We start from the raw sequence: 27,987 nt of genomic DNA on the forward strand, positions 1-27,987 counted from the left end.
GACTTTAACTTAGACAAGGCTTTTAAAAGGGCCTGAAGATAAATTGACGTGCACTTCATCGCTGGCACGGGTTTGGGAAACTCTTTAACACAAGCTCTTCTGCTCTCAGAAAGACACTCTTCATCATCAGCATTCAGCCGCGGGAAGCGTCAGAGGAAATACATCCAATTAGACCCGTCCAATCGATCTCTGCCTGTGTTTGAACACGCCATCTCTCCTGTAGCAGAACACAACGGGCTGATCCGATTAGCCACAGATTGAGGCACATTCAGTCCGACAGTAAAATCTCAAAGCCGATACATGATGAAGAAATGACGATAATAAGTCAAGGTAAACAATGACCTGCACGCGCTCAGTTAGAAACGTTACATGTGGTGAACACAGAGTGGTTTTTAATACGTTGATATGTTCTGGGTGGTTGCTAGGGTGTTCAGTGTGGTTGCTAGGGCATTCTAGAAGGTTACTATGATGTTTTGGGTAGTTGCTAGGGTGTTCTGGGTGGTTGTTATGGCATTTTGGGTGGTTACTAGGGTGTTCTGGACAGTTGTTAGGGCATCTTGGGTGGCTAGGGTGTTCTAGGTAGCTGCTAGGGCACTTTTGGTGGTTGCTACGGTCATTACCTGATGGTTTCTAGGGCGTTCTGTGTGGTTGTTGACACATTTTGGATGGTTGCTAGGGTGTTCTGGGCTGTTACGAGGACCTCCCGGCTGGTAGCTAGGGTTTTCTGGACAGTTGCTATGTCTTACCAGGTGGTTGCTAGGGTGTTCTGGTCAGTTACTAGGGCCTCCCGGGTGGTTGCTAGAGTGTTCTGGGTAGTTCCTAGGGCCTCCTGGGTGGTTGCTATATTATTACTTGGTGGTTGCTTGGGCGTTCCGAGTGGTTGCTGAGGCATTTTGGATGGTTACTAGGGTGTTCTGAGTAGTTGTTATGGCATCCCGGGTGGTTGCTAGGGTGTTCTGGGCAGTTGCTAGGGCATCCCAGGTAATTTCTAGGGTGTCTTGGACAGTTGCTTAGGCATCCCGGGTGGTTGCTAGGGTGTTCTGGGCAGTTACTAGGGCCTCCTGGGTGGTTGCTAGGTTGTTCTGGACAGTAACTTGGGCATTTCGGGAGGTTGCTTCGGTGTTCTGGACAGTTGCTAGGGCATCCCAGGTTGGTTGCTTGGGAGTTCTGGGCAGTAATTAGAGCTCCTTGGGTGGTTGCCTAGAGTGTTCTGGAAAGTAACTATGGCCATCCCTAGTGGTTGCTAGGCCATCCTGGGTGGTTGCTGGACAGTTCTGGACAGTTGCTAGGGCATCCCTTGTGATTGCTAGGGTGTTCTGGACAGTTGATAGGCCATCCTGTGTGGTTGCTAAGGTGTTCTGGACAGTTGCTAGGGCATCCCAGGTCGTTGCTAGGGTATCCTGGAAAGTAACTAGGGCATTTTGGGTGGTTGCCTAGGCTGTTCAGGACAGTTGCTATGTCATCCCAGGTGGTTGCTAGGGTGTTCTGGACAGTAACCATTGCATCTTGGGTGGTTGTTAGGGTGTTCTGGGCAGTTCCTAGGACATCCCTGGTGGTTGCTAGGGTATTGCTCTATGGTTGCTAGGGGTATTCTGGGATGTTTATCGTCCAGCAGGTAAAATCATAAGTGTGATCACTTTAATCTAACAGCACACCTCTCCTCAGTAGTGATGCATAACTTACTGTAGCAAACACCGCTTGTGTAACCCAGAGCTACAGGGATCCCATAAATTGGTTTAATTAGCAGCTAAATGATTGTTTGCTGATATTTGGATTGCGAGTGCTTTGGATTATCTGATATTTAGAGCAAACAATATTGATTATGAAAGCGTTGCAAATAATTGCGGGATGGAATCTGATGGTCTTTTTGACTTCAACACAACAGCATTACACACAAAAGCTCTGCAAATCTAAATGGCCTCTTCTAACGCATGCGACACGCGTGCTGGTGTTGGTGCAACATGTACACTGATCCTGATTCACAACGACTCCATTGTTTTGCTGAACGCCGGAGTATTACAGCATGGCCTGTGATCTGGATACAAATGAGATCCAGCATATTTGACTTTGGGCTGTTAGCATTCGGCGTTCTGGCTAACGCTGTGAGACGAGACATCAATCTGAACCGCATCCAACACTTTCTGATTGTCCAACTCTCGGTTTTGTTTTTTACTGGGTAAACAGAGTGTGCGCTCATCAGGGATTACTGTGTATGCAACATCATTCTTGTTTCCAGAAGCACATTTATATAGTTATGGATGCTTATTATTACTAATGCATCAGTGTTGAGATTAGAATATCCTACCTATGGAAGCTTATGTATCCCACTGAATAAAAAATTGAAATGTTATTGTGACTGTACACACAAACTCAGAATGGGAAAAAGTCAGAATTTGAGGCAGAAACTAAATAAATCATGATTATGAGATATAAACTCTGAATTTCTGGGGGGGAAAAGAAGTTTTTTTTCTTATGAATTACGAAAATTTAATTCAGAATTCCGAGGGGAAAAAGTCAGGATTACAACATATAAATTTAGAATTCTGAGGAAAAAAATCAGGATTATGAGATATAAATCAGAATTCTGAGGAACAAAGTCAGGATTACGAGATGTAAACTCAGTATTCTGAGAAAAAAGTCTGAATCTGTGGCTGAAACAATATAAATTAGGATCACGAGATAAACTCAGAATTTTGAGGATTAAAGTCGGGATTACAAGATATAAACTCAGTATTCTGAGAAAAAATAATAATGAAAATAACTTTTTTTTTTTTCAGAAGTTCAGAATTCCCAGAAAAAAATCAGAATTATGAGACAAACTCAGAATTATGAGGCGAAAAAATCAGAATTACGAGATCTAAACTCAGAATTCTGTGGATTAAATCCAAATTTCTAATATACACGTAATTGTGAGAAAAAAGGTCACAATTACCTTTTTATCTTGTTTTTTTTATTCCATGACAAAAACGAGATTCCATTCAAACTCTCTCTCTCTCTCTCTCTCTCTCTCTCTCTCTCTCTCTCTCTCTCTCTCTCTCTCTCTCTCTCTCTCTCTCTCTCTCACACACACACACAAACACACACACACTCACTTTCTCTCTCTCTCTCTCCCTCTCTCTCTCTCACACACACACACACACACACACACACACACACACACACACACACACACACACATGCTTTATTCAGATGATCTATGAATCAAACCTTAACTTAAAAGCGCAGGCGATTAGAATCTCCACTGCATCAACACAAGTTCACGACGAGTCTAAAAACAGTAAAGTGCTTCATCCAGACAGCACTGAGTTCGATACATCAGCATCAGTAAGCAGTTCTTCTGATGCTTTTGGGTTTCAGTCTCAGGGCCGACGGCCATTAGATGCTGAGCATCATTTATCTTCGGGGTCATTAATTATTTGTGTGTAGTTATTTATTAGCACTTACTCTGAACATATGGCTTGGAAAACACATATCTGAGTGAAGTTTATCAAGCAAGGATGATTTTTCCATCTCACACCGGTGGAAACTACTCCGTCTTTCTTTCCCATGATAGATTCCTCAGCAATAGCTTTCTGCGCCTCCTTTTACAATAACAATCAATCATGATAAATTTGTCTCCGGGATAAGGTTCAAACTTGTCTGTCTAAAGCCCTATTCGGACGGGACTAGTTTAACATGGAGAGGTGGTGTAAAGTAATAATTACCAGAGCTTCTCTGTGATATTAGTCCTGTCCGAATGTGCATATCAGTGATCATGTCGGACAGTAAAGATTACGGCGGCTTTTACCGTCAGTAAAAAGGTCCGGAAAAAATCCCTCAGGTGATACTAATCCCGTGCGAATAGACCCGCTGTAAATATGTACTTAATATTTCGTCATTTCCTGTTTAAAAGTAGTTTGCCGCGTTTTTTCAAGTATGGAGACGCTTGCAAAGGCATTCAGTTGCGTTCTAGTCGCTGGGACGAGTCTGTGGCAAAACTCAAGTGTTTTACACACACCATTCAGATCAGAGAGAAGATCGAACGCACTTGTTAGAGGCACGAAACATCTTTTAGCATTAGGTAAGTGCCTATGACCAACACAATCCAATCTGAAGTTAATTAATACATCGTTTGACCGGACATAACAGTTTTATATATATAAATATAGGTTATATGTGTTTGCGCATGTGATATCAGGAAGCAACGCAATACACACATGACGAAAGGAGTGACGCGATGCGCAAATCGAGTTAGCCTACTCTCCTATGGCAAGCCGTTCTTGCTTAAATTGTACCCGTCGTAATTGCATTTTTACTAGTAAGAATTCAATTAGAGAGCTCTACAATTCAGTTATTAGTAACAATTACAATTAGAGAGCTCTCTAATTAAATTCTTACTAGTAAAAAAACGAATTAAAGATATGTATATTTGCAGAGCTCTGTAATTGAATTAAAGAGCTCTGCCATTGCATTCTTACTAGTAACAATTCAATTGTAGAGCTCCGTAATTAAAAATGAATTGAAGTCAATGGAGACATATGACTAGTAAAAATTCATTTGTAGAGCTCTCTAAGTGGAATTGTTACTAGTAAGAAATGAATTAGAGAGCTTTGTAATTGTAATTCTTACTAGTAATAATTGAATAAGAGCTCTCTAATTGTAATTGCTACTAGTAAGAACTGAATTGTAGAGCTCTCAAATTGAATTCTTACTAGTAAAAATGCAATTACGATGAGTAACGCTGGGTACAATTTAAGCTAAAATGGCTTGCCATACTCTCCCACTTCTGCTAGTTTACTGAGATCTCTTATCCCGTGTGAAATGGCCATTAATATTACAGACGTCCTGTGTTAAAGTTACATTACTCCATCTACCCTGGTAAAGTTAATCCAGTCTGAATAGGGCTAATATGCCGTCAATGGAAAATTATATGGAATTACATCCCCAAATTCTAACTCAAAATAAACACGTAATTGAGAAAAAAGGGTTACAATTACCTTTTTATTTTATTTTATTTTTTATTCCATGACAGAAACGAGATTACATTCAAACACAAACACACACACACACACACACACACACACACACACACACACACACACACACACTACTCCCTCTTTCTTTCTTTCTTTCTTCCCTCCCATGATAGATTCAGCAACAGCTTTCTGCACCTCCATTTGGAATAACAATCAATCACGATAAATTTGTCTCCGGGATGAGGTTCAAACTTGTCTGTCTATGCCGTCAATAGAAAATTATATGGCATAAAGAGTAATCAAAATGCCTATTGTGATGCCGAGGCCCGGGCGAAAGGCGAGTGCAAGGAATATCATCTTTCGCTTTGAAATGCGATGGAGGCCACATGCTGTTTGTTGAGGAGAGATTGCTGTGTTGCGATGACCTCATCACCCCCCCCCCCCCAGCCCCCAGCCCCCGCTGCTCGATGTGACCGGAATAAAGGAACAACTGGCCCCGGAGCCGGAGGAGTGTGTAATTTGGACCGGCGCCCCGTCTCTGCATCCGAAAGCACTTGTTCCACACACACAGTCTGGAGAGCAGAGCCGCTTCTGAAGGTCATCGGACTCTTTAAAGCAACAGGTTGAAAGGCTCTACGTTACACACGTTCCGCTGAACTCAAGGTTCCTCAGTCAGTTCCTGAAGTCCCAGAATGCATCTAATATTTAGTATATGCACTTTTCTGATGACATGGAGGTCAAGGATTGGTTGACATTTACATAATTCCTATAATTGAGTAAATATTTTGACAGTGTGTGTTCCACTGATGAAGAGCCCCCACACACACACACAACACACACACACACACACACACACACACACACACACTCACTCACTCTCTCTCTCTCTCTCTCTCTCTCTCTCTCTCACACACACACACACACACACACACACACACACACACACACACACACACACACACACACCTATCTATCTATCTATCTATCTATCTATCTATCTATCTATCTATCTATCTATCTATCTATCTATCTATCTATCTATCTATCTATCTATCTATCTATCTATCTATCTATCTATCTATCTATCTATCTATCTATCTATCTATCTATCTATCTATCTATCTATCTATCTATCTATCTATCTATCTGCTTTATATTGATCATATTATATCCCCACTCTACCTGTGCATATTGTGTGTTAGTTATATCTATCGGTTATATTTGTGAAGTGTGTGAAGTGAAGGGTTAGAGGAGGGGTCTATGTTAGTGTCAGTGTTGTTCCGCCCAATCCGAGTTTTGGACCAATGGGCTTTTCCTGCGTCCTGCTGTAACCGAACACACTCTCGCAGTGAGAAGCGCAGGGTTCACATCATCCTCACACCGAAACCGCGTGAAACAGCCGATGACCCGCGCGCTCCTTCTTCTTCTTCATCTTCATCTTCTTCTTCATCTCTTGCATTAGAATGACGGAGTGTGACGCGCGCGCGTCCGGATCGCGTGTGTGTTTCTCGAGCTCTGCGTGTTTCCGAAGGGACTTCAGTTCAACATCTCACTGAGATCCGTGTGAGATCTCGCCTCTGCTTCTGTTTCCACCGGCAACTTCTGTGAACGAACACACTGACTCTCTCCTGGACTGACATTGCGCTCCCGACTTGTGGATGAGGAGCTTGTTTCTCTCCGGCGCGTTGATATGTGTGTGTTTTCTGCGTTAGAATGAACCCTTAAACACTGACTGTGTGATTTTTTTTTGTCTCTCCGGCGGCGCAGTCCACAATTATTGACCGTAGTGCGGACATTCACACACACTTGACAGAAGATCGTGGACATCTCAACACTTGCCCTGACATCAGCTGTGTCGAGCCACAGATGTGAATGAAAGAAAGTCATCTGAAGAAAGAGGAATATACGTGTCCAAGTGAGCTGTAGTGATGCTGCAAGTGGAAATGATCATATTCGTGGGTGTGATTCTGTGGATGTGTGTATTTAGTCAAGAGCCCAGCTCAAAGGTGATGGCTGATCGATATGCTGTCTACTGGAACCGAACCAACCCTAGGTGAGTGGATCTGTGTGTTTATATTCACCGCTGTTTTTGCAGGAACTTTGTATAGCCGACGTGACACTTTCACTTTGCATTACATTTCTAGAGAAATGCATAACCGGAATGCGTGTCGAAAGAGTTAAAAAATAATCGAAATAGGCAAAGTATTAAGATAACATAAACGCAATAAGATAACAGGCTGCTGTGTTTAAAAAGGCGATATGATAATGAATTATCAATGTCGCTACGGTTCGCGCGCATCGGCAGCGTTTCTGTCGATTATTCGCGATTTATTATAAACTGTGAATCGGGCGTTTTTTTCACAGAACAATAGAATCAAATCTAATTTTGTTTATTTATATGAATGCATATTTTGTATCACATAAGCAAAAGTAAGGTAAACTCAGAAAAAAAAACCCTCAATTGCATCATTAGATAAAAAAAAAATAATAAAAAAAAAATTGAGCGGCAAAATTTCTCGCGAAATATTTTTGCTCGATCGAGTTTAAATTCTAAACTTTACTTGTTTGGTTCCATACTGTAATTTATTCTCATTCAGGTGGTTATTTTAGCATCGGTATGATGAATTTCATTATTTCTCCCCCCCCCCCCCCAGTACAATTGTTATGATAGGCTACATGAAAATTGTTGGTCCACAAAAAAATAAAAATAAACTACAGTTAATTGGTTGCATTTTCCTGTAGAGAACATTTGTAGGCTAAATTAATTCATGTTGCTTTTAAGCTCAAATCACTTACAGTGAAACTCTGAAATTTAATATATGAATTATGCTGTTCATTATCATCACATTTTTTTAATTATATATCAATTAATTAATTAAAAACCAGGTGTAAACCGTGTATTTGTGTTCATTAAAAGGGCCGCACGGTGAAGGGCCACCAGACGGGCTCTGTAAATGACACTGCAATTCTCAGCTCAGAAAGAGTTAAAATTACTCATAATATTAAGATGAGGTGAATGCATTTAATTTACACAATATTATATATGTTTTTAGACCAAACAAAAGTAATAATGCATTTTATTTGTGCATATTTAAGTGTTTCATAGGTCAGAATAATTAAAAACATGCCGTTAAAAGCTGGTAAATAGTTTTAAAGAGGAATACTAACTTTAAATAATTAATAAATAGTTTAAAACAGCCTACATAATCTAACTTTAGTCATTAAATTACCATTGATGTGTAGTTTATTTATTTATTTTAGCTCAATTTCAACCTGCATGTTGTTTAACATGTTTAAAATTGATGGCATAATTCACATTTACACTTTTTTTACAAGTCTTTTTTGTTTTTCATTGCAACAGTACAGCTTGCATATCATATTTAAAACTAGTTTGAATGTATCAGACAGTTTTGAAACCTGCCGCCAGTCTGAATATTTCTTTGCTGATTAGATGTTTTGTGGTCAGGATTTCTCCCCTGCTTTGCGAGCACAGTTTATTTATGTGACACTTTGTTTAAACAGAAAAATGCAAAGTCAGATTTCATTTTATATGTGACGCTGAAAAGCCACATCATTTGGACACATGGATTTCAAGCCAGGTGATTATTCTGTTGAAAAAATAAGTTTCATAGCACATTTCCAGAGAGAGAGTGTGTGTGTGTGTGTGAGAGAGAAAGAAATATATAAGTTCTATATTTTTTCTTCTTCTACTTCACATTTTTGGGGCGTAACCTCAGTTCACAGAAGCACAGATGGTTTGCAGTGATTCACGTTGAGTTTGGGCCTGTAAGAATCCAGTGGTTTCCTGAGTCTGTGTTTTATTGTCTTGTTTTTAAAAGGGATGCTGTGTGTCAGATTTACAGTAATCTTGTTTTTTTCACTCATGCACCCTCACGAATGATAGCAAAAGAAGTGTGCGTGTGCAGGACATGATGTGAACACACGGACTGAGGAATTCATTTCGCATGATGTATTTGCATGCTTCACGTATAGTCAAAAGCACATTTTTAGCAGTGCATCTGCTCTCTCTGTATCGCACGAGCTCTGACCGAATATTAGAAGGCCACATAAATTGACTCACAAAGGCACCAGTGAAGCACGTCGTCTGTTGGCTGTCTGCACTTCATTGGCTCGCACCTCCCTTATGAGTATGAATGGTTAATTGGTTAATTACTCACTGCACCTTTGGCACACTAAATGACCATAATGAGTTTGCTGTAGCGTTTCCCATGCTAAGAGCTCCCGCTAGCCGGATTCTCCTCCGACTTCCTTCCCCTTTAACTGCAACTCTCTTCATTTCTCAGTGCCATGCTGAGCAGAGAAAATGAATGAATACAATTATATATTTCAGGAGGTTGATTCCTCTACTGGAGACCCGGGGCTCCGGGGTCACGCGGCCTCTGAACGGAAACCCAGCATACATTCAGATGTAACACGATAGTTGGGTTGCTCGTGAAAATGTTCCATGATGAACCAGTCAGAAATGTGTTCCCACTCGACTCGAACGTGCAGGACCGTCCAGTGTTTACAGGACAACTGTGTTTCCGTAAAAGTCCCTTAGATACCAGTTACTATTTCTGTGTGTAAGCATTTGAATAATATATATTTATATAATTATATATATTTTTTTAAATATTATTTATATAATATCTAATATATATATAAATTATTATTATTATCGTAAGATATTTCCCGTAAAACTCTCCAAAACCCGGGTACAATTTGTGTGTGGATATATAATTTTTTATATTATATATATATATATATATACACACAATTTTTTTTATTCCTTATTAAAATCATTTTATTATATAACATTTACTGTAAAAACTCCCAATTTGTGTGTGGTGTAATATATATATATATATATATATATATATATATATATATATATATATATATATATATATATATATATATATATATAATTATATGTTTACATATTCCACACACAAATTGTAACCCGGGTTTTGAGGAGTTTTACAAAGTTTTTAATTTATATATTTATATATATATATGACATATATATGATTTTTTATTTAAATATTTTTTCCTATTATTTATTAAAATTATATATTTTCAAAAACAAAACAATAAAAGATTTAGCATATTTCTTCCGCAGTTTAGCCCAGAATAAGTTTTGTAGAGTTTTGTAAAGTTTTGTAATTCCCACCTCATTTTTTTTTACCTCTGCAAACTTTGCACTCTTCTCCGCATGAAACCACTTTTATGCACTTGCATGTATTTTATGTGCATTTTTGGAGCTCCTCACTTCTCTTCTGTGGGAGATTTAAGAAGGAAAGGAACACATCATGCATCTCAGCTGAGAAATGTAGAACACGGTCCGTTCCTCATGCGTGTGTTTCTTCAGTCGTACACGACCGCTGCTCCAGCAGAGCTTCGTATTCTCCAGTCCTGAACAGATCCTGCTGCAGTTCACACTGACTTGACTAGTTTTGACACTGCGTGTTTTCCTCTTTGAGACTTGTTGTATGTAAAATGTGTTGTGCCTTTCTGCTGTCCATATTCATTCTCAGAGGGGAACGAAGATGGTTTGTGTATCGGAGAGTTCAGCCAGTGCATGAGAAACCTGGTCTGGAGAATTATTATTATTATTATGATGATTTTAAAGAGCAGAAATGACATAAAGGACCACGTTTAGACGAGGATGACAGTGGATTAACGTTAGGCAGAAAAAAAACATCACTGTTATACCCTGCAACAGCTCATTAGGTGCTTAAAAAGCCAGCGGGACGTTATGCAATGTCACAATGTTTTTATTTAATAAAGACAAAAGCGAGTTGAGCCAGGGATTTGCTGTCTGTTGACTCTGGATATACAGTGGCTGTATAAAACCTCTCAGCATCACATGCTCTTCTAAGACAAGGCTTTGTGAACGCCGATGCCGGTGTCGTGGTCGGGATTGTTGCTCCGTCTGCCAGTCGATCCGGCTCTGGATTAGACGTACACGAGTGAACGCTGGAGAGATGCAGAGTCGAATCAGGATTCATTCAGGAACGTTCCCGGCGTTGGACATCAGATTGATTCTTATGCATAATTACATGCATTGATAACACTTTACAATAAGGTTCATTAGTCAGCATGAACTAATAATGAACCGCAGCATTTATTAATCTTTCAATGTTAATTTCAACATACTTTATTAAATCTTTAATGCACTGTGAAGTAACACGAACTAACAATGATCAGTTGTATTTTCATTAACAAAGATGAACAAATATTGTTAGTTAATACATTAACTAATGAAACTAATGTAAAGTGTTTCCGCTGTATTTAATTCAGTGCATCTCTTAATCTAAAACCACATGGTTTATTTTTAATATGTGCCATGTACGTGTTTTGTGCATTATAATCTCAGCATGCTCGAAATAAGCGAATGCACGACGAGACAGATGTTTGTGAGCTCCTGAACAACAGTGTTTGCTTCATTTATTCATAAAGGATATTTAACATGAATTAATATTGTAAGCTGGAGAGCAAATAATGCTGCAGTGTTTCTCCTGTTGTTAGTGTAAGTGGAGCATGACTCGTGTTTCGGTCGTGCCTGCTTCACCCGTGCCGTTCCACATTCACACCTCAGTTTGAGGAGAGTCACCCCGTCTGCAGCTGCGGGACGGTTCTGCAGAAACTCAACCGGTTTAGAGACTCGCCGGGCAGGTAACTAACTTACCAGAACATTTCATAAGTGCAATAAAATGTTGCATTGCGCAAACAGTCAGAGAGTGTGCAGAATCCCTCAGGAGTTTTCAGCGCTCTGCATTTTATTATTTCAGTAACACTTTACAATAAGGTACCGTAGTTAACATGAACTAAGAATGAACAATACTTCTACAGCATTTATTAATCTTAGATATTAATTTCAACATTTACTGAAATCAAAGGTTGCACTTGTTAACATTAGTTAATGCACTGTGAACAATCAATGAACTGTATTTTTATTAACCAAAGATTAATAAATACTGTAACAAACTTATTGTTAGTTAATTTCAGTTAATACATTAACTAATGAACCTTATTGTAAAGTGTTACCATTATTTCTAATGTGCATTGGTGTTTACTCCACCGAGAGGACAAACAAACAAACAAACAAACAAATGAACGAACGGAAAGCGGGCCGCTGTAAATATTGAGCGGCCGGTTCCTCTCTCTCTCAGTTCTGAAAGGCCTCGATCGCTCTGAAAGGCCACTATTGTTTCCTCTCGCTGTCGCCTCTCCACAACCCGGCTGAAAGTATGCATGTATTTAGAGAAAAGGAGAGCAGGAGAGGATAAAGGGGGTGAATGGAGAGGGGTTCATGGTCCTGCTTGTAATACTCTCGGCGTTCACAGCGAACACAGAAGCGACGGCCTTTTCCCTCAGCAGATCTTTCTCACACGCCAAGCGCTGTTTCACAGACGCATGTGTCTGGCCGCTTCGACCGGGTTTCTCCAACAATAGGTGACATTTGTTCTGTGACGAGGCCTAAGCCGACAGGATTAACCCCAGAACTGAGCTTTGTCCGTCTTCTGGGGGTGGAGGGGGTTCGGGATGTTTGAGGGGTGTTTTGTTGCACCGAGATACAGTATCAGCCCTTGACGTGGCTGTGAAGACGTGCACGAAACATAAAGAACATGATTTTCCTTTCGTTTCCCAAAACACTCAGATTCCCATGCGAGTGGATCAGAAACACTGGACTGAAGAGATGTTTCTGAAGATCTGAAGACCTTGATCTGAACGCTTCTGCTTAAATGCTTCAGATTCAGTTGGTTCTGCCCATCTATGAATTCTCCACAAAAAAGTAAAATTTTTGTAAAAAAAAAATAAAAAAAATGTGTTGTTTTGTATTTAAATAAAAAAATATAAATATTAAATAAACTAAAAATAAATTAAAGTAATATATATTTATATATATGTGTATATATATATATATACACATATATACATACATATATATATACATACATACATTACACACACACACACACACACACACACACACATATATATAAACAATAAGGTATAATAATATATATAATTTTTTTTTTCATTTATTTTAAATTGGTTTTATAAATTAAAATAAGTTATATATAATAAATTAAAATAAGTTAAATAAACAAAACAATTATTAGAAATATTAATGATTATATATATATAATTTTAACTTAGATTTTGTTTATTTAATATTTTATTAGATATACTCTTGAATTTGTTCCTCAAGATCTAAAGACCTTCTGATCTAAAGACTGCTTAAATGCTCAAAATAAAAATTCTGTACAAAAACGGAATTTAATCATTTTCTTAAATTTCATTTAATTTCATTCAACATTATTATATTTGATTTGATTTTCTATTTACCTTAAAATTATTGTCGTCATTTTAAATAATGAATGAATTGGATTGTGCATCACACAATTCTCCTTCCATAGTTACATTTGTGTAATTGTATTGGGTTTATAAAGCGGCTTGCTTTGTCTTAATGTGCGGTCAAGTATGTTTTGACAACTGAAAAGTGATGTTCTCTTAGTTTCTGAGAGCCAGAAGTAGATCTTCCAGGATCACCTGGACATGTTGTGTGTGCGACCGGGTCTGACAGAGGTTTGTTTGTTTAGTGTCTCTGGGAGTGAAGCGACTCGAGGTCTCCTCATTCATGAGCTAATGGCGTGGAGTCACTAAAGGGCTTAAAAAGCCATCGGCTCATTGTCTACTGACACAAAACCCTTTCCTCTTTAATCCCCCTTCCTCTCCTCCATAGAAACCTTCCTGCTCACATTCGGCATTCATATTAATCAGTGTTAAAGGCCTAATGAGATAAATAAGACTTAAGAGGAACCCTGGAGTGTCTTTGGAAGTCTGCAGAAACTGTTTAGTTATAAATTTGCCCTGGACTGTTTCCTTCAGAGCCTGAGAATGTTTCATTTACCTTTTCTAATGTTCCTTGGAGTTTTTTTTTGCGCTGAAATGCACAAACCGAGGATTTTTGACGATGATGCCTTTACTACAGTACGATGCATCGTTGAAGAAATCAAAGCTAGTCACGACTGTTTCCCGAAACCATATTGTCGCAAAATTGGTCGTTCAACTACGTTAGTTAATGATGTCACGCAGCTGGTGGAGTAATAACTACTGTTAATGAATCTGTTTGAGATCAAATTAAAGCGAGATGTTTTGCTATAAATGACGATCATGGCATCTGAGGAAGATTTCTAATTTTCTTCAGTTATTTTGCTTTATTTCCAGATTCAATCATAGACTCGTTCTTACGTACTAGAGCACATTCGCACATGCGCACTCTTCAAAAATGACGCTTTAAATCTCTTGACAAACTAAAAGACGTAAATGACATTAGTATGTATTCTAAATGAAATATACAGGCTGTACTGAATGTCAGCTTGCTTATTTTGCTCAAGATCAGGATTTATTGAGTCCACATGTCATGCAAACATGAAACTGCTTCTAATCACAGGTCGAGATCTGTCGTTCAGACGCACAACTCTGCGATGCTGTTTGCGAATGTTCGTTAGAACGATGGTTTCGGGAAACACAGACTTGTTGAACTATCCTGATAACGCCAGAACTTGCGACCACAGTTGGCTAACGATGCTTTAGGGAAACACACACCAGGACATTTAGCATCTGTTTCTAAATCCGTGTTTGTTTGGCTGCTGATCTCTCTGCTTCCCCAAACCTTGAACTGATTTCCCCCCTCGATGCTCAATGGTCCGGCCCGCACGGAAGAGGCCATCTTGGGCTCTCTCTCTCTCTCTCTCTCTCTCTCTCTCTGGACTAATCGGGGATTACTGGCCCTTTAGATTTGCTGTAATAGGCTCAGGGCTTTAGGGGGCTGTCGGGGTGTCTCTGCACCCCAGTGTTTGATTTCGGCCCAATGTTGTGGCTACTACGGTTAGTTAATGCCGAATCACAGAGATCCAGATTAGGACCCCAACATTAGTTAGTTTTAAGTAACAGTTAAAAACCATCTTTTTAATATAGTGTTTGTGTGTTAATTGGAGACACTGGATGTATATTGTACTCGACCTGTTGTTGCATTTTGGTTTTCTCATTTAATTTTCTTTTACGGATGTACTTTTGTACTGTACTTGTAGCGCTTTGGGTATAAGAAAAGCGCATTGTAAATTAATTTTATTATTATTATTATTATTATTATTCATTGACTGTGAAGATAGAGGTCTACACTAAAAGTTCACAGGTCATGGCTATTGATGTATAAATATGAAATATATAAATATCTGGAGTCCGGGGATATTTGCATTACACAGAAAGCATTTTAAGATTTGATTACAGTTTGTGAGATTAAAAGCGTGTGTGTCTGCATTAGCCGTCAGGAATCTTCTAATTAATTTACTGATGTTAGAAGCAATAAACGTGTAGATATAATGAATTGTTATGAAACAAAATATTCAAGCAGAAATTATTTAGCCATAGAAGTCTGCACTACTAAAATTAAAATGGGTAAGATGCAAATCTTTGAGTGTTATTTAATAATAATAAAATATAAAATATAAAAAGTGTGTCTTGCTAATTGACATTAAATACTTTTGTTTCATTTAAACTACAATTATTTTGTTTATATTTTTACTTATTAGTTGTTATAATTTTATTAGTTGTTATAATTTTATGTATGTATATATATATATATTATATAATTTCATGTTTATAGATATATACTGTAAAATTATATCTATAAACATAAAATTATATATAATAGTTATTTCTTGCATTTAAATATTGTGCACTCAATGAAAATGTTTAATTAACAAATACTTAAGAAAAATATTAATTTGATGTAGTTTTTTTGTTATTCATAATTATTTTTGAGTGCATTTGACCAAATATATACATCAAATCAGTACTCTTATGGTTTGCACATTCATCATGTTTTAATAGTTGTGTTTTGACATGGCTTTCATTCCTTTTTTCCCTCTTTGTGTGTGTGTGAAACCTTCCGTCTCGACCTGCAGAAGGACTGTGATGTGTTTTGGGGGGCGACGATCAGCCAATGGAAACGCAGCGTTTCCTGGCGTTTGATTGGTGCAGACGGTGAGGCTGAGTGTGATGGCGGCGAGTGTATAAAATATTAAGAGCTGTTTGTGATCTCACAGGCAAACCTTCGCACGCGATGTAGAAACGAGGTCAAGGCTATACCGTGTTGACACGGCAAAGGTGACCGTGAAATCTGGAGTTCAAGTGTTACTTCTGTGGCTGTTCGCACGTGTGTTTAACCACAATTCTGGCTTTTGTCTTGATTTCAAATATCTAAACATTCTTAAATCAAGATGCATTTACTGGAGAAGCAAAGTTACTAAGTCTAATGAAGAATCTATCAAAATTAAGTTTAAGTTTGCGCTTAAAACAAGAAAAAAATGAAGTTTGAATTAAGTTTATTTGTTTTAAGCACAAACTCAATTTTTCAAGACTTAATATATTTTATATGTGAAGACTTAATATGCAATTTTGCTTGTTCTCCAGTAAATGTATGTTGATTTAAGAATGTTTAGATTTCTGTGCTGGAAAACGAGACAGAAACTGATGAAGAACATTTTTTTTTTTTTTTTTTATGAAAATGTCTCATTATATGCGAGCTGATTGTTAATCTTGCACACTGAATATTCAGATAAAAAATACTTTTTTGGTCTGTAGACCAAATGTTTTCCCCTTTCCTATCAGCACAGAAATCCCCTCTCTCTCTCTCTCTCTCTCTCTCTCTCTGTCAAAGAGAAGCATCCGAGTTTCTCAACGCCCCGCCGCTCAATAATACGACGTTCCCTCCAGCTAAAAACGCCAGGAACGTTCCTCACACCAGTCCTGCGTCTGTCGCCGTATCGTTGGAAAGAGCTACATGGCACGAAGGTGCCTGAATTATTCACGCTCATAATCGGCCTTTATGTCATATCGCCCGGGCTGGGGCCTGTGTTATTCTAGTGCATAATTGATGCTGCTCAGAAGTGGAAAAGTTAGAATAGCAGAAGTAATGTGAAGGGAAAGTGCAGGCGATTGCGTGCAGGGGTCAGACTCAATCTCGGGACGGGGACGGGGGGGGGTCCGACTGAATCAGGCGTAACCAGCGCTGACATTGAGCTGAGCTGGAATATCCACTCTCTGAAGACTTACAGCCTGCCGATGACTGGAGAGGAGGAGGAGGAAAATGGCTGGCATCAATTGTGGCTTTGCTTTTTTGTTTCAAAGCATTCTTTAGACGGTCTGGTGCAATAGTAATTGGAAAAATAATTTTTTTCTTTTTGTCTGCCATATTTGGTCAGAACTGATCTCAGCGGTAATCAGGATCAGATCTACATGCTAAATGAATTATATTGACGGTCCAGCGTTGAGGTGTTTATAGAGCTGTGCATTATGCGGCGTTGGCAGGAACTTGTCATGCTTTTATTTTATTTTCCTGATTTTACACTATAGCGAGTTTGGCATATGTCTTCTGCTCACCCAGGCTGCATTTATTCGACTAAAAATACAGTAAAAGTTACTGTAAAAGAGTGTAAAACAGTTCTCTATGTGAATATACAGTAAAGTGTAATTTATTCCTGTGATCAAAGCTGAATGTTCAGCATCATTACTCCAGTCTTCAGTGTCACATGATCCTTCAGAAATCACTCTAATATGATGATCTGATGCTCAAGAAACATTTATGATTATTTTTAGTTGAAATGTTGATACTTTTTTTTTCTCAGGATTTTTTGATGAACAGACAGTCTTTTGTAACATGTCTTTACGACTTTTGATCAATTTATTTATTGTTTATATATTTATTTCACAAAAAATATGAACTGTTTTCAACATTGATAATAATAATCATAAATGTTTCTTGAGCATCAGATCATCATATTAGAGTGATTTCTGAAGGATCATGTGACACTGAAGACTGGAGTAATGATGCTGAACATTCAGCTTTGATCACAGGAATAAATTACACTTTACTATATATTCACATAGAAAACAGATGATTTAAATTATAAAAATATTTCACTATTTTTACTTTATAAATGCAGCATTGATGAGCAAAAGAGACTTAATTATTCCAAACTTCTTCCTGACCAGCAGTGTAATTCCCTTCCCAATAGCCGAACGTAAATACAGTGTTGTGGCGACGCAGGAAAGTTCAGTTTTTGCAAAACCACTGCAAATTTAGTGTCGCTCACATTCCAGCGATCGCGCTTCAAGTGAAAGCTTAAACCTTGTCATTAGTTAGCGGCCTCTAATTAAGTCTCATTCTTTTCTCCTCTAGTGCTTCTTTTGTGCAGCGCAGATTTACCTGGCAGAAACACGGCTCGTCTCAAATTAAAAGTGCACACATGGCCTTAGGTTGAGTTTGTTTTACACCTTGCCAACCCTCAGTCGTCCAACTCCCAGCCACAGAAACCATGTCTTTTGTGTTTCTAAACAAAGAGTGCTGGGATTTAGTTACTAGCCTGTGAGCTTAAGAAGCAACCGAACACAACGGCTACAAAGACGCTTGTGGGAAATTCTTAATCTTCAGGTGAACACGACACCTGAGAAACAAATGCATGAGGGCATGTTTATGGTGACTCATGCACAGCGAAAAGACACACACACACACACACACACACACATTGCAATTCATGCATTTTAATATCAAACCGCCGTATTATATCATTCGCTTATCCAAACTTGTTTTTGTTTACACTATCTAAATGGCTGATCAAATCATGCCAAATCCAGACTCTTCTGCCAGTAAAAGGTGAACCTTCATCCAAAATCAACCAGCAATGATAAAACATTCGTTCTGGACAGAAACATAAATATTTCCATAAAGAGATGAGGTAATACACTCGTAAAAATGTGTCTTGCTGCGTGAGCAATTAGTGGTCTAAAGAAAAGCACTCCATCCAAGCAGACTTTACAATGCTTTTATGGCATGTATGAGCAGCTACAATGCAGCCATAAAGCATCTGATAGACGCATTAGTCTCTGCGTGTCCAGGAAACATATAAAGAGAATTTATGAGCGCTTTCTCAGTGAGAGCACCTTCAGAAGACACAGGACACAACCCGTCAAATCCCCAACAGAGAGTTATTTATGTCCACCATCACCAAAACAACATTACTGTTGGTCAAAAATATTAAAGACCACTTATTATTTTCTTTTACAAAGTCTTGATGTTGTTTTCAGGCTCTACTAGAACAGGTTTCATGCATTATTTCCCCATATTCTCCATTGTTGCGGCTCCTCTCTTCCCAGTCTGTCAGTAACGCTCTGTTTACTTCCTGTCTCTATGAAGCCCCTCCTTCTGAAAAGCACACTGTGCTCTGATTGGTCGGCTGGAGCAGTGTGTTGTGATTGGTCGAGCGCTTTGAGTGTGTTTGGGAAATGCCCCGCCCCTAATTACCATAACCGTCAGTTTAACACACTACTAACTAACTCAACCAGGCCCCGCCCCTTTATTCTGTGCATTAATTATTATAATGAGGAATATTGTGACGTGTTTGTTCCCGGAAGTTCAGAAACACTGACACTGATATAGAGACCAAGGAAAGTTGAACGTGTAATAAAGGATAGTACGTCCAGTCCGCTTAAATTGTGAGTTTGTAAGATGCAATGTTGATTCCATCAAGTTTACTGTGACATGGCTTGAAGACGTGTGCTCTGAAACTCTCTGGATTTAGGAAATCAGTCCCTCAGTTGAAGGTAAATGAGGGTCCTGTACACGTGGACCTCCGTATGGTTTCGTTTCCACAGATTCATGCAGCCTCGGGCGCTTATGGATTATTTCTTCTGCTCTCGCTGTGGTGTTAATTGAGTTCTCCTCTTGTTTAGGATTCACAGACACAAGACGCTGTGGAAACGATCCTACCCTGCTGATAAAACCCACTGATAATTATTTTCTTGACTTTTTGCTACTTGCATCATTCATTAGCCTCATTATAGCTTGAGCCATCATGTGATTAAAGAGATGTAACTGTCAATTATGAAAGCAATAATTGCATTCTTTAGGAGTGAGATCTCACACTGCTTGGCCATTTCTCCTAATGAACTCTTAAATTATAAGTATCTGCACTTAAATGAACTTTTATCTGCTCAATGATCTGCGCATCACATTAAAATTAATCAAAAGGTGCCTGTAATTATTTAATATAGCACATAGTACTTTAGTCTTCTAACTTTCAAATACAAATCATATATCATTTTTTACTTTGTAGCTTTGGAGTTATTTGAAGATATCTGTAGAATTATTTTAGTTATTTTATTTCCTTTAGTTTTTTCTTATATGTGACCCTGGACCACAAAACCAGTCACATGGGTCCATTTTTTAAAATAGAGATTTATACATAATCTGAAAACTGAATGAATAATCTTTCCATTGATGTGTGGTTTGTTAGGATAGGACAATATTTGGTCGAGACACAACTATTGTAAATCTGGAATCTGAGGGGGCAAAAAAATCGAAACATTGAGAAAATCTCCTTTAAAGTTGTTCATTTATGTTGGCGATTGTGCAGCATTCACTCACAAAAATACATGTTTTATATTTACGGTAGGAAATTTACTAAATATCTTCATGGAACATGATCTTTACTTAATATCCTCATGATTTTTGGCATAAAAGAAAAATGGATCATTTTGACCCATACAGTGTATTGTTGGCTATTGCCACAGATATCCCCGTGCGACTCGAGACTGGTGACGTGATCCAGGGTCACAAATTAAGTTATGATTATTATATTATATATTATTTTAAAATGTTCTCTCACCTATTATTTTTGTGTGTTTCACTTAAAAAGAATTGTACCACAATTTAATCCAAAATAACTTCACATAATAATAACAAAAAAAGCTGCTTTATTTTATTACAGGTTATATTTCTGCAATACCAACCCAGATACTGTAAAATAAAGCTGAAAAAATGTCCAGTAGATATATATATATATATATATATATATATATATATATATATATATATATATATATATATATATATATATATATATATATATATATATAATTTTTTCGCCCAAAGAAGTAGTTTTTAAATTCTGAGAATAGAAATAATTATCATCTATGCCTTTTATACATTATATTTCACATTCTAATCAATTTCTTTCATGACATTTTCCATGATTTATTATATTTCATCTTAATAACAATGATTGCATTTCATAGTTTAGACTCTTATATAAATGTGTTTGTGACTTCTCTTGATATTACTACTTTTATTGAAAATTATAGAAATTAGAAATTGAAGTTTATGTATCAGATTCTTCATAGGTGTTTTTCTTTTAGTCTAAATAATGTTTTTGCATCATTTTTGTGTGGTTTAGAACAGTAAACGGCTCTACAGTGTTTAAAAGCCTTAAAAATCCTCTCTTTTCTTGAAGGTTTCAGTGATTTCTTCACGTGGTTTTAGTGATGATCTGGAAGACGTTCAGGGTTTGATGCGCGGTGTTTACTGGCGCGTCTCTCAGACCTCACGGTTTGCTGGTGTCTGGTTTGGTGGAGGTAGAGGACCGATAAGTGGCCGGCGTCTGGAGATCAGAGAGCGGGGGGGTGGCGTGTGGGTTGAGTGAATCACGTGACTTTGGCTTTTGAGTTTCTCCCTGATGGCTTTTGGCACGCAATGCTGGAGCTCCGCTTCTGCCACCAACCAGCGCCAGCAGAGCGATCTTCCAACGGCGTGAAAGCACCAATGAGCCAATAAGGAAAGACGGGCGTTGCTATGCATGAAGAGGAAATGCTTTGTTAAGTCTGACTTCTGTTGCCTTGATCTAGTGCTTACTAGAATGAACTTGATCTAGGTCACAGGAGCTAGTGAGAGACGGCGTGCTTCAAAGAGGACTTTCTCTTTTATGAGATTATTATTTTTGGGGTTTTTCTTCATGTGGCTCTTTATATTCACCGAGAAAAGCACAAGTACCATTGAACCGCTGCTCACATTCATACTGTATCGCTGTAAATGCATTTTGCAGACAGGAGATGGTTCACTGTACAAGGCAATCATAAGTGCAGCTCATTATATCATGTGGAATCAGACATATATTTATATTTCAGTTTTTAAAGAGTAGATTCAGTGTCTGATGAAATTAAAGGCCCGTTCACACCAAGAACGATAACTATAATGATAGATAGCATTAACTATATTATATTGTTCTGTTTGTAATAAGCATATCACAGTTTTGTCGTCTGTCGCTTTAAATACCCAAGCTCTCTAAAGCTGGATGGATTCTGATTGGTTGTCAATGTTTTTATCATTCATCAGCTGGAAAAAAGAAAGTGATTCCAACGAGATTGTTGAACTCTGCTATACTTTTATATTTAGAATGAATTTAAGAAGGATATTGTTATTGCTGTAGTTATCGTCCTTGGTGTGAACGAGCCTCGACACATGCAAAATCTATTTACACTACATACAGTGTCTATTTCCACTCACTCCATCCACCATTGCTCAGATATTATTAGCACTAACAGCACATTACATAAATGCATTTGTCATTTAAGCGTATAACTTCTGTTTGCACCTTATGCACTTGCAGTGTAAACAAGATGCTGTTTGTGTCTATTTATACTTCATACTGGATATCTGCCACTATTTACACTCTCATTTTTCCCCAATTTATTCAGTAATTTTTTAAGTCCCCCTGTAGTCAATCATTTTATTCCTTAAATCTCATCTTTGATCACCAAAATTGCATATTTAAACGTTTTTTGCTTGAAAACAAATTCTTCATGCCTTAAAATATCTTGACTGTAACTCGACACCCTTGCCTCATTTAGTATGCGCGGTTCTATGAATATGGAAATGAGCCCCGCCTCCACTCACTCACTCAGCTCAGAGATCCACTGGTTGACGATCACACGTTGATCTGATTGGTTACAAGGTAGTTTGTGACGTCAGAAACACCAGCGATTTCAAAGCGTGTTTTTGAGACTGTCTTTGGTTCACTGCAGTTTTAAGGAGGAAATACTCAGCAATGCTGTCGACTTATGAATTTACACATGGTTTGTCTTAAAGCAGATTAAAAACACCACATAGACACATAAACAACATTAAAAGCTGGATTTCACCACAGGGGGACTTAAAGTGTTATTTTGTTTATCTAGTTATTAATTATATTAAGCAATTATATATCAGATATTTATTATTATTATTATTTTTAAATCTCTCACTTATTGTTTGACAAAAGATGTGAATTTTTAAGTGTGTGCATAATTTAAAAAAAAATAACATAACTAAAAATATATTTTATTTGGCTTTATTTCAGGCTTTTTTTAGTGGGATGCCGACTCAAATACAGTAAAATAAAGCTGGTTTAAGATCCATCAGATTTGCCACTGCCAAATTTCCATGAGTGTGTTTGTGCTGTTACTCGATTTGCATAATTCCTGGGTGTTAAAACTCAGACTGTGTGTGCAAACAAACAGCCCTGTCAGCGGACGCTATTCATTCTCGCTGAACCCCCCGAGAGTTTGCCGATGCGGGAACGTTTGGGTGTTTTTCCGCGTCCCGTGAAACGCTCTTTGCACCTGCACTGAGAAATGAGTCTGCAGAATTAAAGCACAGCACATTGATTTTTTACCCCTCTTTCCCTTTTTTAATATCCTGGTGCCATTACCCGACTCACAAAATGGCCAGTCAATATCACATCTGCATTGTGATTAAAGCTCAGAGAAAGGGCTTTGTCTATGTATATGATGTACAGAGGTTGAAAAGACGACACAGTCCGATTGCGTTTCCAGATACGCTCAGATGAAGAAGCCGTTCGTCTTTAATTAAAGTCTCTCTCTTCTGGAGGGAGACAGGTCAGACAGACAGAACAACTTTTACCATTTAAAGTAAGTGTTTTTTAACGTTAAAATACTTTTTTGGCAAGCAGACTCAAAATCTTTCAAATTATAAACTTGTAAATAAGATGACGCAAGTACATTTTACAAGCAAATACTATTTCAGTCTTTCTACTTCAAAATGTAATGTTTATTTGAATGTGTTAAATGTGAAAATGATTAGTATGTAAATAGTTTCTACACTTTAATAGATCAATTAATTTTTAGCATGCATTTTGACAGTAAAAGAAACATATACATGAACACATGAATGCATTCCGGCACATTAACAGCTTAAATAATGTATTTTTTGTGTTTTTGCACAGGAGTTTTTCTCTTTAGTGTCTTGCAGTGAAAGAGGAGAGGAAGCACAATAGATGTGGAATGTGCTCACTTTGAGTCTCTGCTGTTCATATATTCGGCTCTCCGTCACACACACACACACACACACACACACACACACACACACACACACACACACACACACACACACACATTTCTTTTGTTAACAGCAGCTGTAAAGTCAACCCGCCTGAACCGCGCTGATCCAAACCAAACAGTTCATGATGAGTCCTGCTGACTCGACAGACGACACTGAACTCAGCCTCCCGTACCTGTGCTAGATATTACCGTTATTAAAGTGAACATGAAAAACGTGTAGGGCGCAACTTCATTTTATCATGAAGAGATGATTGGATGATGAATAGTAGGGGTTTTAGAGCTGAATGTGAGGTCACATTACATTAACGTTAAGCAGAATCAAATTACTTCTTTCTAAGATTTTTGAAAGAATAAAACAACGTCCTAAATGATGTCAGCTGAGAATGATCATGATTTTCTGTTGACTTCAGCATATACACTACCATTTAAAAGCTTGGTTCATGTTTTTAAAAGAAGTGTCTCTATGTGAATATATTTAGTGAAATGTAATTTATATCCTGTGATCAAAGCTGAATGTTCAGCATCATTACTCCAGTCTTCAGTGTCACATGATCCTTCAGAAATCACTCTAATATGATGATTTGATGCTCGAGAAACATTTAGGATTATTATCAATGTTCATATTTTTGTGGAAACTGTGATATGCATTTTATTTTTCAGGATTCTTTGATGAATAGAGAGTTCAAAAGAACAGCATTTCTTTGAAATAGAATCTTTTCTAATATTATAAATGTATTTACTAGGGATGCACCGATATAAAATGTTGGCCGATACCGACAACCGATAATTCTTTATATTTGAAAGCCGATAACCGATATATTGGACGATAAATCTGAATCCAAATTTTTATATAATTTCTGAGAGCCTGATTACAAAAACAAAAGTCTCACCATTAAAAGCCATAAGCACACAATTACAATGCTCTCATTATAACTGTATGTAGCCGATATGACAGAACATGTTGCACCTCACTGTATTTTCCTTTTTTTAAAGTAATTTCAATCATATTTCAAGCAATTCAAAACCTGATGGGTTGATATGGAAATAATACATTATTTATCAGCTTTAATATATCGGCTAAATTTACTTGTCGGGTCGATAACTATCAAAAATATACCGATACCGATATAGTAGCCGATATATATTGTGCATCCCTAGACTTTACTGTCAATTTAATGTGTCCTTGATGAATAAAAAATATTAAAGTAGTGTATGTTTGCATGATTCTATCAGACATACATTTGTCAGTTGTCATGAAATTTGATGCTCTTTGTTTGCGCATGCATACTTATGAGATTGGACACGTCTCGCGTGTGTTTTATCGGGGTTTGGTCGGTCTGGTGTCTGTTTTACTTCCTCTCGCTGTGGTGCCACCCTGATTAGACACCATCTGCTGGGTGGCATGGCATTGTGCCCGTGATACTGTATTTCTTGTAGTGTTTTAAAAGCTTGTCATCACGGAAACTCCCCCTTTTTTACCCCGCTGTGAGTAATTATCTCTGAGAGAGGAGCATATTAGTGTTCACGGGGGGCGAGTGTCTGTCCATCACCTCTCGCAAATCTTCTTTCAAGGTCACTGTTTGTCCAGGGATCATCCCTACAGCACACACACACACACACACACACACACACACACACACACACACACACACACACACACACACACACACACACACAAACACTTTCTTTGCTTCTCTTTCATGTCTTGAGTGTAAAAGTGCAGGGATGCTTCATTACATGTCACTAACTGGATAGTAACATCAAAAAGCTTTATTATTAAGGCCTTTAAAGGTCCCGTTGCATGCGATTCCATGTTTCAAACTTTAGTTAGTGTGTAATGTTGCTGTTAGAGCATAAATAATATCTGTAAAATTATAAAGCTCAAAGTTCAATGCCAAGCGAGATATTTTATTTAACATAAGTTGACTACAAAAAACGGCTCGATTGGACTACATCCCTCTACATCCTGCATTAGTGACATCACCAGAACCGTTTCTTGACTAACCTCCGCCCACAGGAATGCTCCCTCAACTCTACTGGCTACTTGCGCACTTCTTATAACTTAGCCTACTGTGTTTACTCAGCTCTTACGGTGATTTTCTGAAGTAAAACTGACGCTTCATCTTTTGTGTGATGTACAATAAACTTTATTAAACTCATCAGTACATGTTTGATCATCATTCAGACAGCAGACTTGTAGGCTATTAATAAATAATGGATACATAGCCTACAAGCAGATGACAAATACGTTATAATAACTGTAATTAAACTACTAAACCATACCTGTTTCATCTCTATACAGCACTCTGACTCTGTAGGCATTATTGTCCGACTCGAAATGAACGCCGTTACTGAGAGTTTCTGATATTATCATCATTCCGTGAGATGAATTTTTCCTGACAGACTGAGCACGAGCTCATGAAGCTCCGCCCCCTGTGTCGTCCAGCAGCACCTCATTTGCATTTAAAGGGGACACACTGAAACGGCTCGTTTTTCTGAGCCCCAAAAAATGTCAATTTAAACATGCTGTAAAAAATGATCTGTTGGGTATTTTGAGCTCAAACTTCACATACACACTCTGGGGACATCAGAGACTTATTTTACATCTTGTGAAAAGGGGCATAGAACGGGACCTTTAATTTATGCAGATATACTGTAATTTATTTAATGGTTCTCAGCAATACTTTATTCATCTTCTAGCATCTTTCTGGAGTTAAATAATGATGCTTACCTATACAATTGACCATTTTCTCAGGATAGATAGATGGATGGAGAGATGGATGGATGGATGGATGGATGGGTGAATAGATAGATGGGTGGATAGTAGGGGTGTAAGAAAAAATCGATACACTTGAGTATCGCGATATTTTATTTTGCAATACTGTATCGATTTTCAAAAACGCAATATCGATTTTTTTTTTTTTTTTTTACGTCCAAAAATATTCATGGTAAGACCTTAAGACAGTGGTTCACGTTTATGTTGTTTAAATCCCTACCAATAGATAGCTATGCTGAGACGCACCACTAGTGTCCTCGCCAGGCTCGCCTATAACGGTGCGTGTCCACTGGACATTTTAGGATTGACAGCGGACCGGAGAAAGCGTTGAGAGCGACCGAGAGCGTCAAAAAGTTGGGCAGTTCCTTTATACAAATATCAAGCGAAAAACGCAGTCGGCAGCCAATTGCTGTGAGGTTCGGGATGTGACGTCTACCTTGAGAGTTTAAACATATGCAAATTGTGCCGGAGTTTATGCTGGATTTAGTGCGTAAATCATTTTGTTTACAAATTAGACGTTGTGCAGTTGTTATATAGCCTATATGTTAAATATTTCATTTTGGATGTGTTTATTGTGATTATATTGGCTGGTTTTATAAAAGTTTATACAACTGAAAGGATATCTTTGCTTGGTGCATTTGGAAACAAAGCTTGTCTATTTCTAAATGTAATCGCGTGCATCGTTCACATCAAACGCGAAGAGAGCATCTGGCGCGAGTGATTTCAATGTTCAAGCCGCTTGTCCACCAGCGTCCGATAAATTTTTGTTCCGACGCGACGCCTGTGACGTTTTCGCTGCTTGGGTGCGGGGTTTGTGGGCTGGAATAAATATGAAACCATAGCAACGGCCATACACAAAGTCTCGCCGCCGAGTTTCCATTGGCTGCTGCCCCACGTTTTGACGCTCTCATTTGCATAAAGTATCCACCGAGATACTTTTTTGACGCGCTGCTGTTGACCAAATCGACGCGACGCGACCCATCATGCTTTGCGGGGGCGTTTTTGCTGCCT

General features: G+C 38.1%; 1 protein-coding gene across 2 annotated transcripts in view; it reads left to right on the forward strand.

Moving 5' to 3' along the window:
- The first annotated feature begins 6,292 nt into the window (after nt 1–6,292).
- Nucleotides 6,293–27,987, forward strand: part of efna5b (ephrin-A5b) — a 123,677-nt gene continuing 101,982 nt past the window's right edge. For both annotated transcript variants that reach the window (XM_081349509.1, XM_081349510.1), the window contains exon 1: nt 6,293–7,008. In XM_081349509.1, the coding sequence (XP_081205635.1) occupies nt 6,884–7,008 (125 nt within the window). In that variant the 5' untranslated portion in view covers nt 6,293–6,883. The remainder of the gene's footprint in view (nt 7,009–27,987) is intronic.

The sequence above is a fragment of the Scardinius erythrophthalmus genome (genome assembly GCF_964197995.2).
Source record: "Scardinius erythrophthalmus genome assembly, chromosome: 20".
NCBI lineage: Eukaryota > Metazoa > Chordata > Actinopteri > Cypriniformes > Leuciscidae > Scardinius > Scardinius erythrophthalmus.